We start from the raw sequence: 23,369 nt of genomic DNA on the forward strand, positions 1-23,369 counted from the left end.
TATTATTATTATTTAAAATATATCTATTCGTTTTGATATGATATTATGTTATATGAAAAATACGTGCGTATCTGAACAAGTTTAAAAACGAACTAAAAATGGATGCTGACCGAATACCAGTTGTGTCGTTGCGACTTATCACGTCTTGAAAACCACTCTATCCGAAAATATATCCGATGTCGCAGCGAAATGTCGTACCTTAGAAACCATAGCTTTACGGTGTAGATCCAATGTGATGTTGTCACATACATGCCATAATAAAAAAAATAAAGTTCGATGACATATTGCAATAGAATATAATATATATATTATAATTTTATTATTCAGTAAATTAATTAAATAAACAAACTACCTAATAGTACATAAAACATAAATATTACCCATATCTTTAAATATAAAACTAAAAAATAAAATAAAATAAATTAAAATGCTGTAGTTTTGTGATAAAATAATTAAAATATAGATTATGCCTATATTTTGGTAGCAGACATTTAAATAAGTAGAAAATTTTTATTTTTGAGAGGGTTTATAATTTAGATTTTTTTTTTATGAGTTATTGTTGAGGGAGGGTCAACTTCATGTACATGATGCTTAAGGCCTAAAACCGCAGATTTTGCTGTGACGGCTGATTTCAAAGGCATGTTGACAAAAAAAACTCATACCGTGACAAAACCGCTGTATTATCATTGTTTTGAAGTAGATCTCGTCGAATAACTTAGTTAGAAATATAACTAAAAGCCATTGACACATGAATGACAGTAATTAAAAGGACGGATTCTCTAAGCTCAGTTTCCAAATTTCTTATGATTTCCATGGAATTATACGGTTAGAAATTACTAGAGTCGTAAACACTTATGGAGGAGAGGATATTTTACCATACAGTATGGAGTCTCAACGATATGTATCACTGTCCACTGACTTGGAGGAAAGGGTTGTGAGACTTAACTCGTTATCCATCAAATATAGACGTAGGTACGAACATTGTAGTAGCCATAACAGTCTGCCAGACGCGATAAATAGTTGAACGGTTTTCAAATAATTGGATTTCGTGTTCGAGGAAACGCTAATCCGTGAGTCGCAACTTTATCGCTGCTCCAATGACGACGACGGATCTAATAGTTTTTCCTGTGTAACGGTATCTTGCCCGGGTTCACGTCGTTTTTGTAATACAAAGTTGTGCCTCGAAAAAACTGAAAAGGTGTCATAAAATAGATTAAAAGTTAAAGATAAGTCGAAAGGTTGGTTCTTTTTTTTCTTGGCTTTATAATATCGAGTTAATTTACCGATAAATTCAATAACTAGTTCAAATTAGTTCAAATAACCAACAAAATGTTTAGGTTGGATTGGAAAATAATTATTCTTTTTTGTGCTAAGGTTATGTAGAATATTCCAAATGATTTAATCCGGATTAATAAAGTATTATTACTATAGTATTCTTTTTTAATTTGTTTTTAATTTTATTAATTAAATATTATTGTATAATTTTAGTTTTTAAATATTGGAATTCATTCCTTAATACTAACATGATATATGCTTGTTAACTTAACTACAAACTATTATTTTATACATGACTGTACTATAACGTAAATCTTACAAGAATAAAACATCGAGAGCTATGTGATACTGCTTTATAACTCGTGATTTCATTTTTTTAATATCATGTAATTTTTTTTTTGTAACAGTATATTTATAACACTGTGTATATTTAAACTTATACTATACAGGATAGGAAAGTCGGATAAATGGGTAAATTACATTTGCTATTATATGGAAATAATAATATGATCGGTCTGAATAGTAAAAGTGTTTGGTACATTTTAAAGTTAATTTCTTATATTTTCCATGCTATTCAGTTAGGAAAAGGTCAGTGGATGGGAGATCAAATGTTCGAAAATTTGTAGGTAATAATGATAATTGACAATCACACGATTTTCCCTGTTTTTTTATCTACTCCTTTCCAAAAACCAAAAAAATTAAATGGACGAAAATACGGATTAAGCGTCTTAGACTAGAGTTTTTTTTTTTTTTTTTATACCATGCTAACCCTACATGAAAAAAGCCGATTGAAGAGAACAACATATAAACAATTTGTATATCGTATGATGTACAGATATTCTTAATTCAACAGTAAAGTTATTTGTTTTACAATAAAATATTATCTAATAGTAATTTGGTAGAACATCGACCGGAATGCAACAAGAAAAAAAAAAGAAGCTTTCTTTACCGTAAGCCATTCAGTATCACTACAGTATTAGAAATAATGTAATGTAAAATATTATTAGTGTTCGGAGTCAGTAGAATGTTTCAGTGATTATTGAAGAAGCCGATAAAAACCGCAGATATATGGAATTCAGGGCACGTATGTGACCAGAGTATAGGATTTTCGTCAAGGAATGGGGTTTAACATGAGCACAGATTACTCTCAAAAAGATTTGACGGAAGACGAAGTGCGAAACGTGATACTTAAATTCAAAGTGGCCACAGTCGAAGATTTTTCACTAGAAGGAAAATGGAAAAATGCTCACGTGTGTATCGTGCAATCATATAATCAACAACCACAGTCAGTTAGTGTAGTCATATAGCGTATAGTATTATAAATCAAATAGACATAGGTGTACGATAATCGTAAGGACACGGTTGAATGGGAATCATTTGACCACCGTTGATTGACATGGTAGCGCGATATAATGTATAATATAATAGTGAATAAATGGCCAATTTGATGATGATAAAATGAAACCACAGTTGACGAAGACCACAACGATGGGTTAAGGAGATAGTTTGTCGGCTTCAGCGGTGTCGTTTTGAGGTACGAGGATCATGGATTGAAACGTTAATCGACGGGACTGTCAACTGTTGCAAAAAAAAAAAAAAAAAATATATAAAAATAAAAGACCCTCGCGCACGTTTTATTGTCCCTTCTGATAATATGCCGCATATATGTGGATGGATGATGATTATATGGTAATAACTTTAAAAATGGAAACGAAAACATCAGAAAAACGTTCAAGAGTTAGCTGATACGAATAATTGCAGTGAAAACTTCCAGTTTTAAAATCGGGAGACTGATGCTCACCGATGGAGACTTGTTTGAGTGCAGTGTTATATTTCACGTGGACCGGACGTGAGAGTTTCGAGAACCCAGAATGTACTCCCACGGAATCATTATTGTTATGAAATTTTACCGCGATCGAGCTCGTATTATTTCGCACATGGTTCGTATCGTTTTGGACTCGTAAGCGAATAGTATACTATAATATTATAATATTATTATTTTACCGCTGTAAATGTCGTTCATACGGCTTCAGCATGGCGTTTCGCTAAAATATTGTGGCTATTATGTGTCAGAAAATGTAGCAATAAAATAAAAACTGTGCGGTAACGTCCATGTTGCACGTAGAGAAACTGCAGCCCACGCGGAAATATAATGATTCCTCTCGTTCCGAACGATACTTGGTTGATGAATACACTCTGCTATCTTTACTAGAAACCGATATTGAGCACGGTTCTGATCATAATTTCAAGTGCTGCTACTATATATTTGATTTAATATGACGATCATACTGAATGATTCTATCATGTAAATCACGAGAAAAAATTTGAAAAAAAATACAAATCGGATCGACAACCATTATAATCTGCTGAAAAAGATATTTTCATTGTAATGATATTTTTGTTGACGTCATTTTATGGTTGACAAATTTATTGGAATCAGTAACCCCTGTTTTAATCAAACATTTATTTATTAACAATTTTGTGGAAAAAATAAAATATATACTTAATGTGATTACAGCCGTATGTTCATAAACAATAATTATGGTCGTACAATAATATATATTAAGTTTTTATGACATTTATAATTTAACTTGTCGATATTCATTACTTTTTCGTTTCATTGAGGACGGATTGTTACAGAAAACAATTGTTTCTGATATGATTTAAGTATGAAGTTCTTGAGTGAATCTTTCTTTAAAATAAATAAAATTATTTCCTAATGGACACCCCTAGATACATCAAACGTTTTTTAATTCGATTTAGAACAAAAGACGAACTTTAAACTTCAATTTAATATTGCGAAATACTTGTATAGAATACTGAAATAATATGTATCAGTAATATATGTTTAATGCATTTAATGCGAAACAAAAAATAAAATTATAAACCCCGTTGAACTAATCATTCAAGAGTTATTGATTTAATTCGTTTAATTAGATTTTTCAACTAACGTTTTTAAAAATTAAGCATTTCATGGAACTGATAATAATTTTTTTATTTGTAGAATGATATAAAAACAATATTTAATTATGTAATGTAAAATCAGAACCAAAATAATTAAAAAAAAAATTAGGTATTTTTATACTACACACAATTGTATCAGAATAACGAAAAATTAAATGACTATTTTCTTCGGTATTTAATATAATTTTATTTTCTGCCATTAGCATAGAAGGTTTATTTCTTCATAATTTGGAGTCACATGTTTTACCTATATACATATGCCTAGCAACGGGTTTATATTCTCATTTCCTTAAATATTTCAAATAGTTGCGCACTGCATTCGTAATTTCAATCCAATGATCCAAGCGAAAATTAATTTTGAGATTATTAAAACTTTCAAAACGGATTAATATCACGAAACGACTCAAATTATTCTACTCATAGAACTGTGTTAAAACGATTCCGGTATCAAAACGTTTCAAGATGTTTTACATACAGTAAAAAAAAAAAATACATTACATTGACCATGTTAACGCATAATGCGAATTAATATACACAAATAATTTATTTTCGCTTAATGTTGGTGAAAGGTAAATTACATAGTTTTTAGGGAAAAAATTATTATAATTACTTAAGGTACATAAGGTAATATTTTTTTTATTTAATTTAGATTTTATCAATTATTCGAGGTTGATCTCGCAGTATTTATGGGTTTGTTTTATTTTTAGGAAAAAAATAAAAAAGTAAAAAAATAACGTAACAATAAATTTAACGAAATAATATAAAGTAATATTTTATTCTATGTACAAAATAATCAACTTCAACCCTCAAAATACTTGTGTTGGCTTGTATTTTTTTTTTTTTTTTATTATAAAATTTAATTATAAAATAAATAAATCAATTGTGAAATTGCTGTCGCTGTATTAATAATTTAATAATTTTGAAATAAATCTTTAATCCAGGTACTAGATAAGTAATTTTGTTAGTTTTTCATTTTATCCTGTATCTAAATGAACATATATTACTTACTAATTAACGTATGTGTCATCAATTAATAGATCAAGATAGTAACCACATAATAATTCGGACCAGATTATATATTATTATGCTTAATAAAATAATAAAATAATTAAAATATGGTGAAAAATTGACTAAATAATTTGGGTAATTTTTTATTACGAACATAATTTTTTTTCTGTTAATGTCTACAATTACTTAATGTGATAGTATTTTATTGTTGAAATGGGAACAAATATAATATTGTTTTTTTCTTTCATTAAACTCTAGTTTATACAATATTTAAATGTAAAATAATGCGTTACTAATAAAAAGGGTTTTTCAGTACTGTGTTCTTATGAACTAAACTATTTTAACAGTTTAATATTTTCTCTAGTATTATAATTATAACTTTTTTTTTTTGTTAGCACACTAGTTAAAATTAGATTCATTAAAAGTTTTAAAAGAATATTTAAACAGTTTTTATTAAAAAAAAAAAAACTTTTGATTTGATTTTGTTGAGTTTTCAGCATCATCTCTTTCGTTCTCATTATCTTATTAGCAAAATTATATTATGAATGTTATGTTTGTATTCCTTGTTGTTATATTCAAACATTTCCTTGATTATCTTATAAGATTTTAAATAAATTCTATGTGATTTCATAAAAATATGTACGTATCCAATCAGATATGCAATACAGGATATCATTTTCATTACTATAACAAATTATACAATATTATTAACTGAAGAACCCGATATTGCCCATGAAACATTTTACTAATTTAGAAAAGAAAAATGACTATATCAATGAAAAAATAAATTATGTTGTTAAAGTTCATTATGTTTAAAATTATTTTAACAATATGATTTTTGAAAAATAATTCTTTAGTGCATCTATATATAATAATAAGTAAAAAATATATTAAAGAAATCTTACCTTTCCAAATGAATCGGTAAGATAATTTTGACTATAAATATTAATTAGATGTAATGTATATTTATATATATTTTAAAATATTTATGTGACTGATATTATAGGAAAACAATTAAATACCATTATATTTTTAAACATAAATCATCTTAGCAAATATTTTTTGATATTTAAATTTTATTTGTATCATACTAACATTTATTTGTCAAATAGGAAGTTCTCTTAACTTCAATGATTAAGTTTTTCATATTGTTTTATGTTAATTAACTGTCACTAATTTAAATGTTATGTTTCTAATGTTAAAGTCAAATAAATGTGCTTAAGTGCTAACCTGATCGATTTACCATTATGCAGATTATAATAAATACACGTAATAAATTATTTCGCATGTTATTTATAAGTATTATAATATGTGTTGAGATTATCGGTTGCTTCATGTATTACGTTTTTAATGACCTGAATGAGCGTTTTTTTTTTTTGTTAACTGGATTTTTTATGGACACTTTATTTTTAACTCGTTAAGTGTCGTTTTTATTTTAAAAGAACATAAGATTGAAAAGTATACATAAAAAAAAATGTATACAAAAGGGTTGGTAATTGTTATTAATCTTGCTGGTGACATATAATGCCATTCAGCAACGTGCGGATTGAAAAAACTACTTAGAATTCATATTATACATGATTTACATTATATTATCTGGAATTCCAATAATAAAATATATGTTGAAATATGAAAAAAACGTATATATTACAATTTATTTGAAAAATTAATTAAAATGGTAGGTAAATCGAATAAAAACAAACAGATTATTTTTAAAATTACGTATTTATGATTTTTAATTTCTTTTTAAAATAAACACAAAATCATTTAACCAGTTTTTTGTATATTTTTTGAAATTGTACGTATTTTTTATTACCTTGGATATGTGAATATTTATAAGGGTATTCAAATATATGACAATAAAAATGGCAATCAGAAGACTTTTTTTTTAAAATTATTTTCTATATTATTTCAAATTTAACGATTTTAATTGTATAAGTTTTAAGAAATTATGTAACCACTATGTAAAAATACAAAAATAATATCCATATTTTTGTGAAGCATTGGACTACTTACGAATGTTATAAAAATTATTCTGAATTATGGTTATAAACACTAGTAGGAACCACATAATGAAATATTAATTTATTTGCACGATTTTTTTTTCTGAAAGACAGAAAATTTTCACGTTTTTAATATGTTTTATTCGATCACATTTTCTTTATATGTTTTAATATAATATCAAAATGAAGAGTCCTATCGGCAGTATTATTTGATATCGTTTTTGAGAATAATATTATTAAAACGGTAATAATACAAGTAAAATAAACTTTATAGGTATCATTATTGTTATTCATTATGTATTTGTATGTATATTCAGTCACAATTATCCCAGATTGTTTAATAATTTCATACTAGTTTACAAAAGAATATATATGCAATTCAATCGGAGTATTTTTCTATACACTAAAAGGTAATTGATATCGTTTGAAATTAAAAAGAACAAAACCGTAAAAGAGTTTTATAAGTATAAAAATTGCATGGAAATATATATGTTCTTAATTATTCGTTTTTATTGAAATTACATTATGAAATGAAATCGAAAAGATTTTGTAAAAAAAATAAAGAAAGAAAGAAAACGGTGTGTAAACAATCGATTTTGTCGTATATTTTTTTTCCCCCGTATTACAACCAATCTATAGTGTCCTTAAAAAGTTATGTAGACAGCATACAACTGCTACCTATATATCTATAATTCGCAGTGGACATCCACGATATTTGAGTGGTCGATGGATAGTATTTCAGGTGCTAGCTGATCGGGTACCACTCTCGATCGGCGTGTAAAGTGAATAAGCGGGTAACGGGTGGGAAATATATAGGGAGAGAAACGGAAAATGGAGTTTGAGAGAGAGAGAAAGATAGAAAATAATAACGTATTCGATGTTTCATTACGGAGATGGATTTTAAAACAGCTCTAAGCCGGCGCCGGAACTGCGTGTGTCCGTTGCAACGGATGTACCGTTTTTCATTTGGGATAACGAGATGCCCTTCCGTTCAACGGCGACACACGACGGTAAACGCATACGATCGCGTACGCGCTTTTCGTCTAATTAATGGAGAACGCGAACGACCGGACAGTATGGGAGAGAAAGATTTCGACGTAACTCCGTCGTTTAATTAGGTATACATTTTTCGCTATCGTTTTCGTCCGGGAACGTCCGAACGGAAAATAAAAAAAAAACCGTACAACCGTTCGTTTCAATTAACTACACGCGCACAATAAACTCTTTATTTCCTATTTTTTTGGTTTTTCACGATGATCGTGTAGATCACGTGTAGTGTTGTATGTATAGATACAACGGCAACCATTTGATTAGGATTTTTTTATCCGTGGACGCGTTATATTACGCGCACATACGTACACGCCGGTGTTACACTACGCCATAATACCCGTACACGATACCGCGTCGACTCCACCGGTCAACGACACTCGTCTTGATGGACCTAAAATTGAATTTTCTCAAATTGATATGATCGTATTACTATATCGCTTCTTATACAAACACTGATTAATGTAACGCCGACTGTACGCGTTTCTCGATCGAACCGCAGACAAAGAACCACAATTACCTTAATAGCTTGACGGTACTATATTTTAACGGTTTAAAAAAAATATATTTACCTACAGACAATTAACCGATGGTGGTAAGATCGATACCAGTTTTACGTGTAAACTAAAACACAATATATATCGTTTAGTATCGTTCGTGGATGGCGAAACAAGAACCGTGGATAACTCAAATGCACATATTTTAAATAGAGCCCGTTGTTCAAGTTATATCCTCATAAATATGGTAAACGCTGGTATCATACTGGGGACCCCGATTTTATGTAAACTATCATTTTTCGTACGGTATTAATGATATTGTTATTTTAAAGATTACCAAAGCTGACAATCTTTGAACATTTTCGATAAACATGGCTTTTAAATTAAAAAAAAAATAAAATTGGCTAACGAAACTTTTGAAAGTATAAATGGGTACAGATGAATGTATTTCTGCTACGGGTGGCTAGCATTTTTATTTAACACAGCATTAATTATTTATTAATATATACTTCTATATGTTGAATGTGAATTTTACTTGGTAAACGTATATACATGAATACGTATATATATTTATATGTAGTATGCACAATCAAACGTTTTTTAAGATGTCACTCAATATAAATGTTAAGAGTAATTGTGTGAAAAATATAGCTATAGATATAATTGATGATTGAGAGTTTTCATCAAACTTATACTTTACTAATATAGTGGCCTATTTAATTTTGAAATGTAATACTCAGAGTTCAAATAAATTTCAAAATATCATTTAATCATCATACAATTTTTAAAAAGAGAAGAAAGCAAAATACTGATTAATTATACCGTTATCAGCCATAAAATGTTACTATGTTTATCGCACTTTGTGAGTATAGATCGTTAATCGAATACTGTTTAAATCTTAAGTGCTTTTAATAATTCAATATTCAAGCAACTTATTTATGTCTCGTTTGGTTAATGAGTGAATTAGATTGTGTAATAAGATAAACAGTTTATTGAACATTCGATACAGGTTTTCGTGTCGCGTTTAAAGAAGTAACGTATATTAAAGAACATAATACTCTTGTACACACTCACAACAGTGAAGTTAGTATATTGTATTGCTGTGCAAAACACTTTTGGCTTTGTAGTTCATATCTGTTAAGATGTAGTGATATGATTATTTTAATCAAAATATGGCAACAACTAAAGAGTATTGTTGGTTAAAGTTGAATATTTGGTCAGATTTCATAATCTGAAAACTTGTCCAAAATTACAATCGTATCTTGAGTAGTTTAACACCAAGTTGTTATAATTAAACTCACGTTCGAGTTCCGACAGCCACATTATTTTAAGAGGTAAAATATGCTTCAACAATTTTAAATTATTATTTAAATTTTCGATTATATTTATACAAATGATTTATATAATGGAATATATCGATGAAAAATCAACCACATGTTTAATACTACTGAAAATTATTTATAGTATAATATTTATAACAATCAAAAACTATATTTAAAATTTTATTTATATTGATGATGTTGGTATATATCATGAAGTAAGTATAAATAATACATATTTAAAAGAAAAAAAATTGTGTTGAACTTTCGTGAAAATATTTATTTAAAATATTATAAAAATGTTATGTTATACACTTATCATTTTTTTTCTTTTAACTCATTTATGAAATTTTTTTTTCTAGAAAACGCCAAATTTAATCTTTGTTTTTAAATCGGAAGTATTATGAGATATTGAATAATGTAAACAGTACTATTAAGAATAAAATTGTTAATATTAGACGTTTGTTATTTGAATATAAATATATTATAGTAAAATAAATGTCAATTATATTTTGTAGATTTCGAGAACACGTTCCCGAAAAGTAAAACTGACTTAAATTGGATTAAAAATGAACAAAAACAATGTCTGATGAAGAAATAACACCAATGAAAAATTATCTATGCAGATATATTACAAATATTAGTCGCTGTTTATAAAATATAAATTAAATTATTTTTATGGCAGAATAATGAATTTTCGTTAGAAATATAAAAATATAAATATGATATACTATATACACATCTGGGCATATTATTATAACAGCTTGCAGAATACGAGTAGAGTATTTTAGGTGCATTAAATTAATATCGTTTCAAGAAACTATAAGAAACAACACACCAAATAACAAAACCTAAATAATATTTTGATAATGTTCATATACTTCGTTTATCGGACAGCTAAAAATTGTAGGTAATGTGTGAGGGATGTGATACATACTTGGTGCCTTGTGTGATTGTATAGACCAATAAAACAAATGTGTTTTAGGAATGTTGTTTGTACACATTTGATAGTAATGACAAATCGTTGAACAAATGATACTGAGAAAATAGTGTTCAAATTTTCAAAACAATTTAAAGTCACGAATTTTGACCTTTCAAAGTCCAAATAAACTGCAACAATAACAAAAATATATGACTTTGATGATTTTTAGCCTCTCACAAAGAATATTTCAGAAAACTTTGCACATAATGTACGTTTTGTTTAAGCTCATTTCATAAATATGATCATTATCTTTAGTATAATATATTTAAAAAAATTCAAAATAAGTTCAATATCAAGCCGAACTAAGTACGAAATTATGAAAAGTAAGCTTATAGTTTTATAATTCATAATATTAGTGTGGTATATTATATCACCCAGATTAATGGTAGTTCAGATTATAATATGTATACGTATACGTATATGCACGTATATAAAAAAAAAAAATCAACTTAGTTATTAAAACAGACTTGTCGAATATTAACCTAATTTTGCTAACCATAGGGCTTAAAACTTTTGGAAAATCAATGAACTACTAGACAACTTCAAATAAGACGTATCACCAGTTACCTTATTATATAGATGGCTGTTTCTGTTTGAGCAGTTGGTAATGGTCATATTAATTTCGGAAAACTATCCGAAAACTAACCACTAACCGAAATAAATGAATTTGAGCCTTAAAAAATAATACGATATACACATCTAATAGAAAAGAAAAAAAATTAGTAAATTAATGCCTTTACAACCAGTTGAATTCAAAAAAAAAAAAAAGAACACGCCGATATAGAACATCGCAGGTGTAACGATTTAAACTAAAATTCTTCGCTCCTGCTGAAAATGTCCCGAACAAGAAATGGTTTGTTCTCATATTCATCGTCAAACACGTCTGATAATAAGAATTTAAAAGCGTATTGTAAGATTTTTTTCATTACGTTGTCGTATCGAATCCAGTCGAATTACTGGTATGTGTGTGTGTGCATTTATGTTATCAATGTAACAGGTCTGTGTAAAAAATTTATAAAAATAAAATCGTTGATTTAAGGCTCTTTCCCCTATTTTTTCTAACCATGCGATCAAATGTTTAAGTATAGCCGTGAAGTCGATCGATTTATAAAACAGACGATTTAGTCTACGGAATAGTAGATGTACAACAAATTATCGGCCGATCTATTTGACGATGAGTTTGATCACAATTCGTTTCGTATACACGCGGCACGTTTTATACAAATTCCTACGACGACCGACAACGAACATTACGTCGAGTGTAATATTATATTATTTACAATACGCGCGATGTATATACGATAGTATAATAATATAATAACGCGAAACGAGATCGATTTTCCAGGGAAATATTAAAATGTCTACATGACAACGGCCAGGCACCGCATGTCGTTTGTATTCGATTATGCGTTCGCATACGCGTTGGATGACGACGGAAATTACATTTTTCAGTACCAGCGGACCCGAATTATCGTCATCGAATTTCGTCTTGGTGCTATCTTCATAGTTACTAGTCCACGTTACTAGTACTCGTGCATGCTCGTTCCGAATCTCCAACGACGAGGTGCACCATATCGAGTGCACATAGTATTATGGTATTTTTTTTCGTGTTTCCGTGAAGATAGTACAACGAAAACGCGATTTTTTTCCAATACCCACGTGTAAACGAACATAAGTGAAGAGTTTGGCAAGCCGCCGCAGACACGTATTTGCTTATGTTCACGCTCGTTGAATCTGTGTATCGGTGTCTGCTTTGTCCGTGCGTGTGTGTGTATACGTGTGTTCGGGCAAGGATGGACTAGATTTCGATTTCTGGTTAATTATAAGCTATTGTATGAACCAAAAGACAGCCGACAATGTACGATGTTGAACCTTTAATTGTTTCTGTTCTTCATTATATGGACTACAGATTGTATTTTAAAACTGATGTGTGGTATATGGGTAACAAAAGTTGGTCACTATATTGTCGCCATCAGATTGATTAATGCGGATTTATCGTTTGTAAAGTTTTCCCTTCCTTTCCCTCCCTCTCTTTCTCTAAATTTATATAATATATTATTCTATTCATCTATCTATATACCTATCTATCCATTTATCAATCTACCTGTATCTTTTCTGTACATCTTTCTTGTATATAGCGTAATAACCAATTATTTCCATCAGGAAAGGAAATACTGTGTAGGCACGCGTATTAAATTAAATTTATACTAACATGAACGCATGAAGCCGAGACACATACAACGGATTTTCGATATTATTTAGAAGTTTTGCTTATATGCGGTGACAAAAACGATGACCGCAGGTAAAACTTCCTCGGGAATTTTCGAGACGATGACGCTTTGTTTTAACTTAGACGATAGTAATGTTGATGGGGGTTATTTTTTTTGGGTTTTAGAATTGGACTATGATCGCCAAAATAGTATTATCATTACAGTGAGTGTAATGTCAAAACGCCAATATTACTACTCGTATATGCACTAATATTCATTTAATAATGAATGTAATAGTAAAGATAATATATTCATTTGGAAAATCAATCCATATTATACTCTCTTTAATTCATTATTTTATTTTACTTAAATGTTGTACATTAAAATTGTATTATATTTACGTGCATAATGACATTCATCATCAAAAAAAGTGAACCTTTAATGAACTTCCACATTTTATCTGCAGTTTGGACTGATTTTAATTTTATAAATTATTAACTGTAACTAAATAATATTTAAACGGAGCATCAATATAACGATTTAAAGTTTATACTAGGTGTGTTTGATGTAGTTGTAGAGCGAGAACATTGTAATATTTTCGATTTCCTATCTCAGCTCAAAAAGTTTAAATCACTATAGTTTGTTCTCACTAATTAGTGGTCATTACTTTTACTTTTTTTTTTGATAGAGGAAGAGAGAGATAGAGAAAATCTAAAGATAAATATAATTCATTTTGTAATGTAATTGTTTTTTAATTTTTAAATTATATTAATTACACTACCATGATCAAATGAAATATGTTTTCTTAATATTAATTTTTTTATTAATATTACTTACAAAGAAAGTTACATTTAATCAAGTATTCTTCAAAAAAAATTGTAAGTAGAAACGAGTTGTTCAAACGTATGCTTTTTTATAAACTACAGTTTAACAGTAATTTGAGTTAAAAAAAATAAATAAATTTAATAAAGGAAAATATATAAATTTGTGAAAAAAAGAAATTAATTATTCTCGTATTCACTTTGGAAATAAAAAAAGCATAATACTAGATATAATTAAATACTAAAACAAGAATTTTAAATAATTGTAATGACACACTTTCCAGAGTGATAAAAAAAATTCTACAAACTATTTATAGTAAAAGGTTTTATTAAGGTTTTATTAAAGTTAAGTAAAATCAATTTATCATTTCTGACTATGTAGTATATATTTTTATAAAAAAAAAAAGGTAGAACTTTTAGATCGAATGATACTCTATGGTCGAGTAAGTTACAAAGATGAGTAAATGGTATTGTTATATTGGTATTTTAAACTTGAAATCAATGTACCATTCCTTTAATACAAGGATTCCGAGTAAAAGAGATCGGATGAATCAGTTTCTATTTTTGAAGATACTTAATAAAATAAAAGAATCAGATTTCTTAATAGGGTAGGTTGATCTTAAATGATCTAAATTTTAAAACAAAAAATAAAAATATTTCGAAACTATTAAATGTTTTAAGTTAAATAACTATGGTTTAATAGGAATTTGTATACATCAAATTTCGTCAAAATTCGATTTTGTAAGGCTAATAAAATATTTTTTTTTGTACCTTGTATGTGATTTTCAAATTTAAAGTTTTATAAATGTTGTATTGAAAAATGTAGTATATTTTTGAAATTTTTATCGTTTTGTTAAAATGTAGTATTCTTATGTTCAAAAGCTCATATTTTTATCAATAATATATATATATATATATACGAGGAACTTTGAATGATGTATACTTTTTATTATTTTTAAATTTTATTTTATTTTTGATTGAAAATTATTTAATCAAAATTATCGAAAAAAAAAAAAAAAATAAGAAAATTTCAATTTTCTAAGTTGTTCAAAAACCAGTAATTTGTTAATTTTTTCTTTTTTATGACTATCTACCAATTTTCCGCATTTATTTATAAAAGTATTATAAATATAATGTTAGGATGTCTACTTTTTAAGTATCAACTAGACAATATTTTCTTTTGAGTCAATAATCTCTTATGATAATTATGACAGTTATGATAATTGACTGCTCTATTTCTTCAGGTAAAAATCGTATACATAATATTAAAAAAAAAAAATAAAAATAAATAACATGTAACTAAAGAATATGCAATTATTAATATATTAATAGTTAATAATTATTAATAATAATTATTAATTATAATATTCATTTCATTCATAACTAAACATCGAGTAACTTATATTATTATGTGTATACAATTTTATATTAAACTTTTAGCTCATAATAACTATAATATAGTTTAGAAAATCTCTAAGTACTAATATTAGGATTTAGTTTGTTCTTTGTATTTTTATTGTATTTTAGTAATAGCTATCATTAAAATGAAATAGTAAGTGTCGTTGTTAAACTGTTTATTATCTTGAAAAATAAATGTTATTTCGTTGTGATTTTTCGAAACTACTTTCTTTGAACACATTAATTGAGCAGCATTATTCGTGAACCAACGGCTATCGATTGAGACAAATATAACACCAGACTAAATAATATATATACATAGTCAGTCAAATCTGTATTAGATGGTACTAATTTTGGTTCATTTTAAATTAAAGTATTACTACTCGGATTTCAATTAACTGTATGATGTTTCTAGCTCGTTAGATTTCAATCGCTCCTTCGTCGAGTGGTATAAATATTACTGGATACCACCTACAACTTCATATTAGGTGTATAATATAACAGAAATAATAGCATGCAGACAGATACTAACGCCAATTAGTACAATACATCAGTGTCTTAAATTATCCAATATTATAAACTAAAATAAAAAAATTAAAATAATACCGTTATAACGTATTTGATTTGATTAGTTTATACTTAAGAATTAAACTTCAATTTTTTCAATCCAAATGGCATTTACCTAATTTTAAAATAATACATTATCATATAATAATTTTGCATATAAATGTGTACAACAGGTTGTTAAATAAACAAGCTTAGATTTTTCATTAAATAATCTCTGACTAGTCACTTATTAATAACTGTCGCAGTCGAAAGTTGCCATTAAAATAATTTCCTTGTATAGATGTATGTTTTAGTTCAGTTTAGATAATATTAAAGTAAATAAAAATGTTTGTTTAAGTGTATGTCGGTATACACGCATTTATTTACTTTTTGAGAATGAAATATTTAAATTTGAAACTTGTTAAGTTTCTAAAGAAAAACATATTCGCCGAAATATATATAGCTGTAAAAATATATACGACATAGTGAAAGTATAAAAGCACTGTTAAACTTCAAGTTGAAACTTTTCAAATAAATGTCTAAATAAAATTTGAAGAGAAAAGTTGAATAGCCATCAACCTTTCTTGGTGTTATTTATGTAAAAAAATAAATAAATAAGATTATAATGATATCTGTGTGTGGGTGTGCACATATAAATATATATATATATATATTTCTTGGTGAACGTATCTTTGAAGAAAATATATCACGCGTGCGAGTATTCTGCGGTCTGTTATACCACTACACATGAGGCCATTGTCCTGGACTGGTGAAACTTTCCGAACTTGAGATATAGTTTGCGGTTGTACTTGACTCGAATACGTAATACATACAGCTTGGGGGATAATCATCTCCATGTATGTGACAAGAGTTACGATCGATGTATTACATTTTTCAAAGAAATTTTTATTTCATAAAATATAAAAATAAAATAAAGGGGATCTACTGTTTTATCTGATGCATCAATCGGTCGCTGGTGAGGTATGGAGGTGATAACCACACAGGACGAACCCCCAGGGCTTATATTATTCATCTAATATAACCGTAACAAGAATAGTCAATCGAATAGATTCGCTGATATGAAATAACATAGCAATTGCTTATATAATTTATCTCTTATTGACGCAAAACGAAAAAATAAATCATTAGATAATTTTAATTCACCTAAAATCTCTGCTAAACCGATTTTAACTATCAATTGATACTACGTATTTTATATTATTTCTATGGATTATCGGATCAAAGTTTTTAAATTTAATTTCAAACGCAAGAATCTTTGTTTTCAATGCAAAAGAAATTGTATGATATTTATTTCAGTTATATTGATTGTCATGAAACTTGTATCATTCGTGCAAGATTCTAGGTAATTACATGTAAAGGATAATATTATAATACTTCTCGAGTTTAGAGCTCATTATTATGTTCATAGCATATTATAAGTTATAATATATGGTGCCAGCAATTATAGAACTCTAAGACTACACATTCTATAGACGTTTAAAACTATACGAGGACATTCCATCATTTCGAGAAAACTCAACAACAAAATCATTCTAGTGGACTAATTTTGGCGAATTTCCATCGATATAAGTACACGGAGGCTGATATCAAATACTGTTACGCAACAATATATTACCATATTGTCATATCTGTTATATTCTCATGTAACACTGCGCTGTTCACAGAATAACTGTTTTGAAGAATATTCCTTAGTAAAAATCAATCCATTCATAATATTTTACCTATGGTTAAATTGCATTTCGCAAATATATATTGACAATTGATAGAACAATTTTTAATTTATAAATCAATCAAACAAATTTTTCTGTAAAAGTTTTTTACACAATAGTATATATTAAATGTAGTCTCAGTCTGAAAGAAAGGGGTGCTATTATGTCTGATACAGAGGTGCAAATATCTTCGAAAAATCTCAAAAAATTGGAACCACATTAGGATTTAATAATTTATTTTTAATAAAAAAAAATATTCTTGTCATTGGATTTAAGAACGGGCTATAAAATGAGAACAAAAAAAATAAAAATAATCACATCTAAACCATACAAAACATATACTCATACATTTTAGTATAAGTGTAGTGAATGTTGAAGGTTTACATTAAAAAATTAAAATTCTAACCAGTTTTAGAACGTAAAAACAAGTCTATACGTGTTTGAAATACAATAATACATTGGTAATACATAGTACCATCGGTGTTGGTTTAATAAAAGTGATCTACTAGGTATTTCTAAATGATCTGTTGACCTCAAAAATGTCTTATAATAAACGTAGTTGAAAAATAATGTGATGTTCTCACATACGTAAAGTAATATTTCTATCTTTGCTATAATTCTATAGGACAATATATATATATATATATATATATATATATATATATATATATATATATCTAAATAAATGGTTTTTGTTACCTAAAATCACATGAGAAAAAATAGTGTTTGATATAAAAATATGACCGCTCGCCGCCCAATAATTTACTACGTATACTATAACGAGATTGTGTGACAAAATTACACATTTCACTCGTCTAGTTCATTATAGCCTTCCAATGGCGTGCGAGTGGGAAGGGGGATTATTAAAATACAGAAATTTAGCATCATATATCATGAGAGTATTATCTTTATTTTAATTCACTATCAATAATTGAAACGTAAACAACATGCATAACACATACCTCGTATACCGCTCCTAGGGGCATGACTAGACATGCCACCATTAAATCAGCGACTGCAAGCGAGACAATTAGATAGTTTGCCACATTTTGTAAATTCCTCTCCAACAGGATTGCCGCTATCACTAAAGCGTTACCTGCAAATATCACAAACGTGTAATCTTAATTAATTTCGCGTTTAGGCATAGTAAGAAGAAAATATATTTTGAGTTTTCAAGATAATTGGTAATGCTATCTAAGTAGATAGATAATACACCACTTTCTGTATTTTATTGTTGGCATATGCGATAATAATATATAAATATAACATATAATTAATAAATCATATTTACTATTATGATAACGGTCAGTAGCGCTGAAACATCGATAATAATATCGAAGACGCGATTTAACGGACTATTTTGTTTTAATTACGAATTTCCAACACATGATTTTTGTCTATGTAACACGACATAATTTAAAAATAGTATACGTAATGTTAACAAGTTATATTGTAAATCGTTTATGCCATCGTGATCATGAATTTAATCTCGTATAGCCAGTGGCGTAACTGAGAAAAAACCTAGGGGGGAGCAATATAATATATTTATTATTACCAAAACCCTGACACCCCCCTCTCACCAGTTAAGACATATTTTTATTTATGTATTTTATACACTATATCTAATTATTTAATTTTACATAAGTCTTTTAACTCATTTTATGGTTTAGATGAACATAAATTTTAGGTAGCATGTACTAAGTACCAATATTGTTAAAAAATATCCATGAGTTCATTAATAAAAGGTGCTATTTGTACTGTTGGATTATCTGGGAGAAGGGGAAATTATACCTTTATCTCTCAAAAAATAGTCAAAAGGGCACTTGTCCCCCTTTGCCCCCCACAATTATGCCACTGCGTATAGCCATAACTCCGCAGCTCACAATTACCAGTCTTTAGGTAAAAGCTATGAAATAATTATATTTTTCTCCTTGTCATTTGGATAATTAACAATTATTTGTGAGGCTGAAATTAGTGCTCGACCGATGGTACGCGTTGATTATCGGTCGTCACCTCGCGATTTATGCCTAGCCGACGACAAACCGTCAGGTATGTCATGTTTATTATATAATAAGTTATTTTGTCATTAGTTATTTTCTTTAGGTTTCAAATATATTAATTTTAATTTTTGGAAAGATAAATTCATATATTATAAATTCTATGATATGTAGGTATATATCTGTGTAAATAATTAAAACGGGATAGATAAAAAAAAACGTAGAAAATATCATGTCTACTCGATAATTGTAGACCGGCTAATTAAAGGAGTATTGTGTATGTTGTTTTCAAAATTACGAGAACATGCGTCAACGTTTTTTTGGTTACTTTGGAAAGTATATTAAACATTTTGACTAGCTGCTTGCGAAAAATTATAACGATTATAATATTATATAATTCAATTACAAAGCATTAAAATAAAATTTTAGTTTAAATGGTCATAAATAAATTTGCACACGTACCTAAGATCGGTCAATCGATCAGCGTCAAATAAACGCTTGTATTTATCGATATGGCCCGTCGGTCGACCGACGTACGTGCTTAAACCGACGGTTTTCGTCAGCACGGCGTAGCTGTACGCTCGTGTCAATTTATCAGCGCTGCACTATAGTTGTTCATAAGCATTCATTGATATAGTTTCGTTCGATCGACGTCAGCGCTGACCCTTCGGTCGAGAACACTAATTCCAGTATGTGAAAATGATTTTCCTATGCAGCTGAATATTATCATTAGATATATGTACATCATATCTTATACGAAGGTGAGGGTAGTTTCTTGTATCTTGTTAAATATAATTTTGTTAAGAAATCAATACATAACATAAATCATTCAATTGAACTTCGAAAATGTTCAAGTCAATCGATGAATGTATAGAATAACTGAGTTATTCATACATTTAACATTCAAGATATTATTCGTTCTGAATATTACGTGATATTGTATTAGTGTAGTATCAATCTACTATCATAAATATTGAACAAAACAAAATTAGCTTATTAAATAATACAGTTAAAATTTAAATTTGTAAACAAACTTAATGCAGTATCTGGTAACATTTAATGTTGGAATACTAAATTGAACAGCGAAAAAGTCAAAAGTGAAAGCTTAATTAGTTTTGTCAACTTGATTTATTAGGTTTTCAATTAAATTAAGATATTGTAAACCATATTTATAAGTATTGTAAAAATAAATTTACTTATAAAATATTATTATTTAATTTTATTAAAATGTATACCTAATTTGATTACCAAGTTAATAAATAAGTTATACATTTTCTAGGTATCAAAATGTAAACTTTAGAATAACTTGCCGATAAAAAAAATATATATAAAGTTACAAATTGTATTATTTAAAATTTAAATACGTTGAGTTACATATTTTTCCAATAAATCACTATTTTTGTTTACAAGGGTTTGTAAGTAAAAATCAGAAATGGCAAGGTTAAAATTTTAATAAGTTTATTGCAAATAAAATTAAACATTTTTTGGGTAAAGTATTTGATTGTTTTGGCGAAAATTATCTTCTACCGAGAATCTAGCTTCAACCTTAAAAACATGTAAAAGCATTTCTAAATATGGTCAAAAACGTATTTAAATGCCAATGTAATATGATATTAGTAAAGATGAAGAAAAATTCAATACTATAGTCAATTCAACTATTATTTTTACTGGCTTTGTTCTTGCTGTTCCTGTTCAAAAAACTCACTCATAAACCAACCCACCCGCATCGTCAAAAACAAATAATTGTTCAATTTAGAAACAATTGAATAATTTATGTAAATTTAAGTCAATATTTCTTTTATGGCTATGTCGAATACACGACTTTAATTAAACATTTTGGCAAAGGCGCAAACCATCGCATTGAAAACGAATAAAACACCTATACAGTTATTTTTACTACCGATGCATCATTGTGTATATTTCTATAGATATAATCGAGAGCAAATAACGGTGACAGCTACTGAAGGTTTATGGCAAAAAATTATAAAAATAAAAACCGTTGATAATCCGAAATCACTGTGGATTTGTAAACGACCAAATATCCCGCTGGCACCGTTCGACCGTTCTTGTTTCTCTACTACAAATCCATATTAAACACAACACACGACGTGAATTCCAATGTAATAATACTATCAGCCAATTTATGTGCAGTGTGCTATTGCACGGATAATCGTGAAATATACCACAGACCGCTAGTTCATGAACGATAGAATTGGTTGAATAAAAGAAAAATAGTATAAGAATTTATTTTATTTTTTTTTAGGGTTTAATAGTCTTGCTCAAACTGTACCACCAGGCTATATGGGTGCTTAAACCCTACTAATGATATTAAATTAAAAGCCCTGTAGGGTTATTAGAACTATCAAGATGTACTGTTTCATATGGAAATATATTTTATCAAGTCATCAATTTATGTTAGTTCCGTGAAAATTTATATTAAAACCTAAAGTTGATATATTTAAGGCAAAATAAAATTAATTATGGAAATTCATTATAAAAAATAATGGCTTTCTGACAACAGTTAGTGTAGCACTTACATAGTAGTCAACGGATTATAAATAATAATGTAATGAGGATATATATATATACATATAAATGTGGCATACTCAGGTATTACAATGAAATATTTCGTGAGCGCATAGACGTTTCAGCGTAAATCAGGCCGAGCTTAGATTTATATACACCTACTTGTATATTTCAATCGCATGCGAATTGCAGGTACTTATGTCCCCCCCGTTTTAATATTCATTGACAATAATAAATTGTATAATGATGTTATTTTATACTGCCGGGACTCTATAAAATATTACATTTATTTTACATATTGTTTACATTACGCGTTCTGAAACCAAACGAGAATCGCGTTTTTAACGTTTATTTTTATCCATAAGTTTTTTTATTCCCTCTGTGTATGTATGCATGTGTATGGTGTGTGTTTGTGTGTGTGTGTGTTTTAGTGTGTATACCTACGCTTCTTATTTCGTTTGCTTAATCTTAATAACGTTTATATTCATATCGTTTTATTTACCCGTTGCCACTTTATCGTTTAGTTGCAAAAGCTTCTCTTTTTGCTTTTTATTCCTACCCAAACATTTAGCATATAATTACATTTGACAAATTGATACAAAACGAACAAAGTTTATAGCAGTGGGTACTTTATACATATTATACTAAAAAAGACGCCTAGAAAGGCAAAATACATTGTTATTCGATTGTGTTTAAAGAGAAAAGAATAAGAGTTTTTTTTTTTTTGAATTATCTACCCTCTCTCGAATTAAAAAAATGTTTCAAACGTAAAAATAAAAAAATTAAGAAAAAAAAATAATACATTTTATTTTAATATTTATTCACACTAAATAAATCATTTAACAATGCTTAATTTTCTGGCATGTTGAGTATAACTTAATTCGATTATAACATCGTTGTTTGATGAATAGTTAATTAATAATTCGATTGTTTTTAATGGTAAATTATTTTTAACTTAACAAAAAAAAAATCCTTTTAGTTTGAAATCGGTTCATATAGAATATACGATTTTGCATCGAAATCTAAAGAAAAGACAAGATATTTAT

At 27.9% G+C, this 23,369-nt stretch overlaps 1 protein-coding gene across 1 annotated transcript in view; it reads right to left on the reverse strand.

The window, feature by feature from the left end:
- Window positions 1–498: 498 nt before the first annotated feature.
- Window positions 499–23,369, reverse strand: part of LOC112690148 (dopamine receptor 2-like) — a 29,059-nt gene continuing 6,188 nt past the window's right edge. The window contains exons 2-3 of the mRNA XM_025564089.1: window positions 18,763–18,896; window positions 499–1,190 (exon numbers count right to left, since the gene is read on the reverse strand). Of these exons, the coding sequence (XP_025419874.1) occupies window positions 1,113–1,190; window positions 18,763–18,896 (212 nt within the window). The 3' untranslated portion in view covers window positions 499–1,112. The remainder of the gene's footprint in view (window positions 1,191–18,762; window positions 18,897–23,369) is intronic.

Source organism: Sipha flava, unplaced genomic scaffold (genome assembly GCF_003268045.1).
Source record: "Sipha flava isolate LNK unplaced genomic scaffold, YSA_version1 49063_pilon_pilon, whole genome shotgun sequence".
Classification (NCBI taxonomy): Eukaryota; Metazoa; Arthropoda; class Insecta; order Hemiptera; family Aphididae; genus Sipha; species Sipha flava.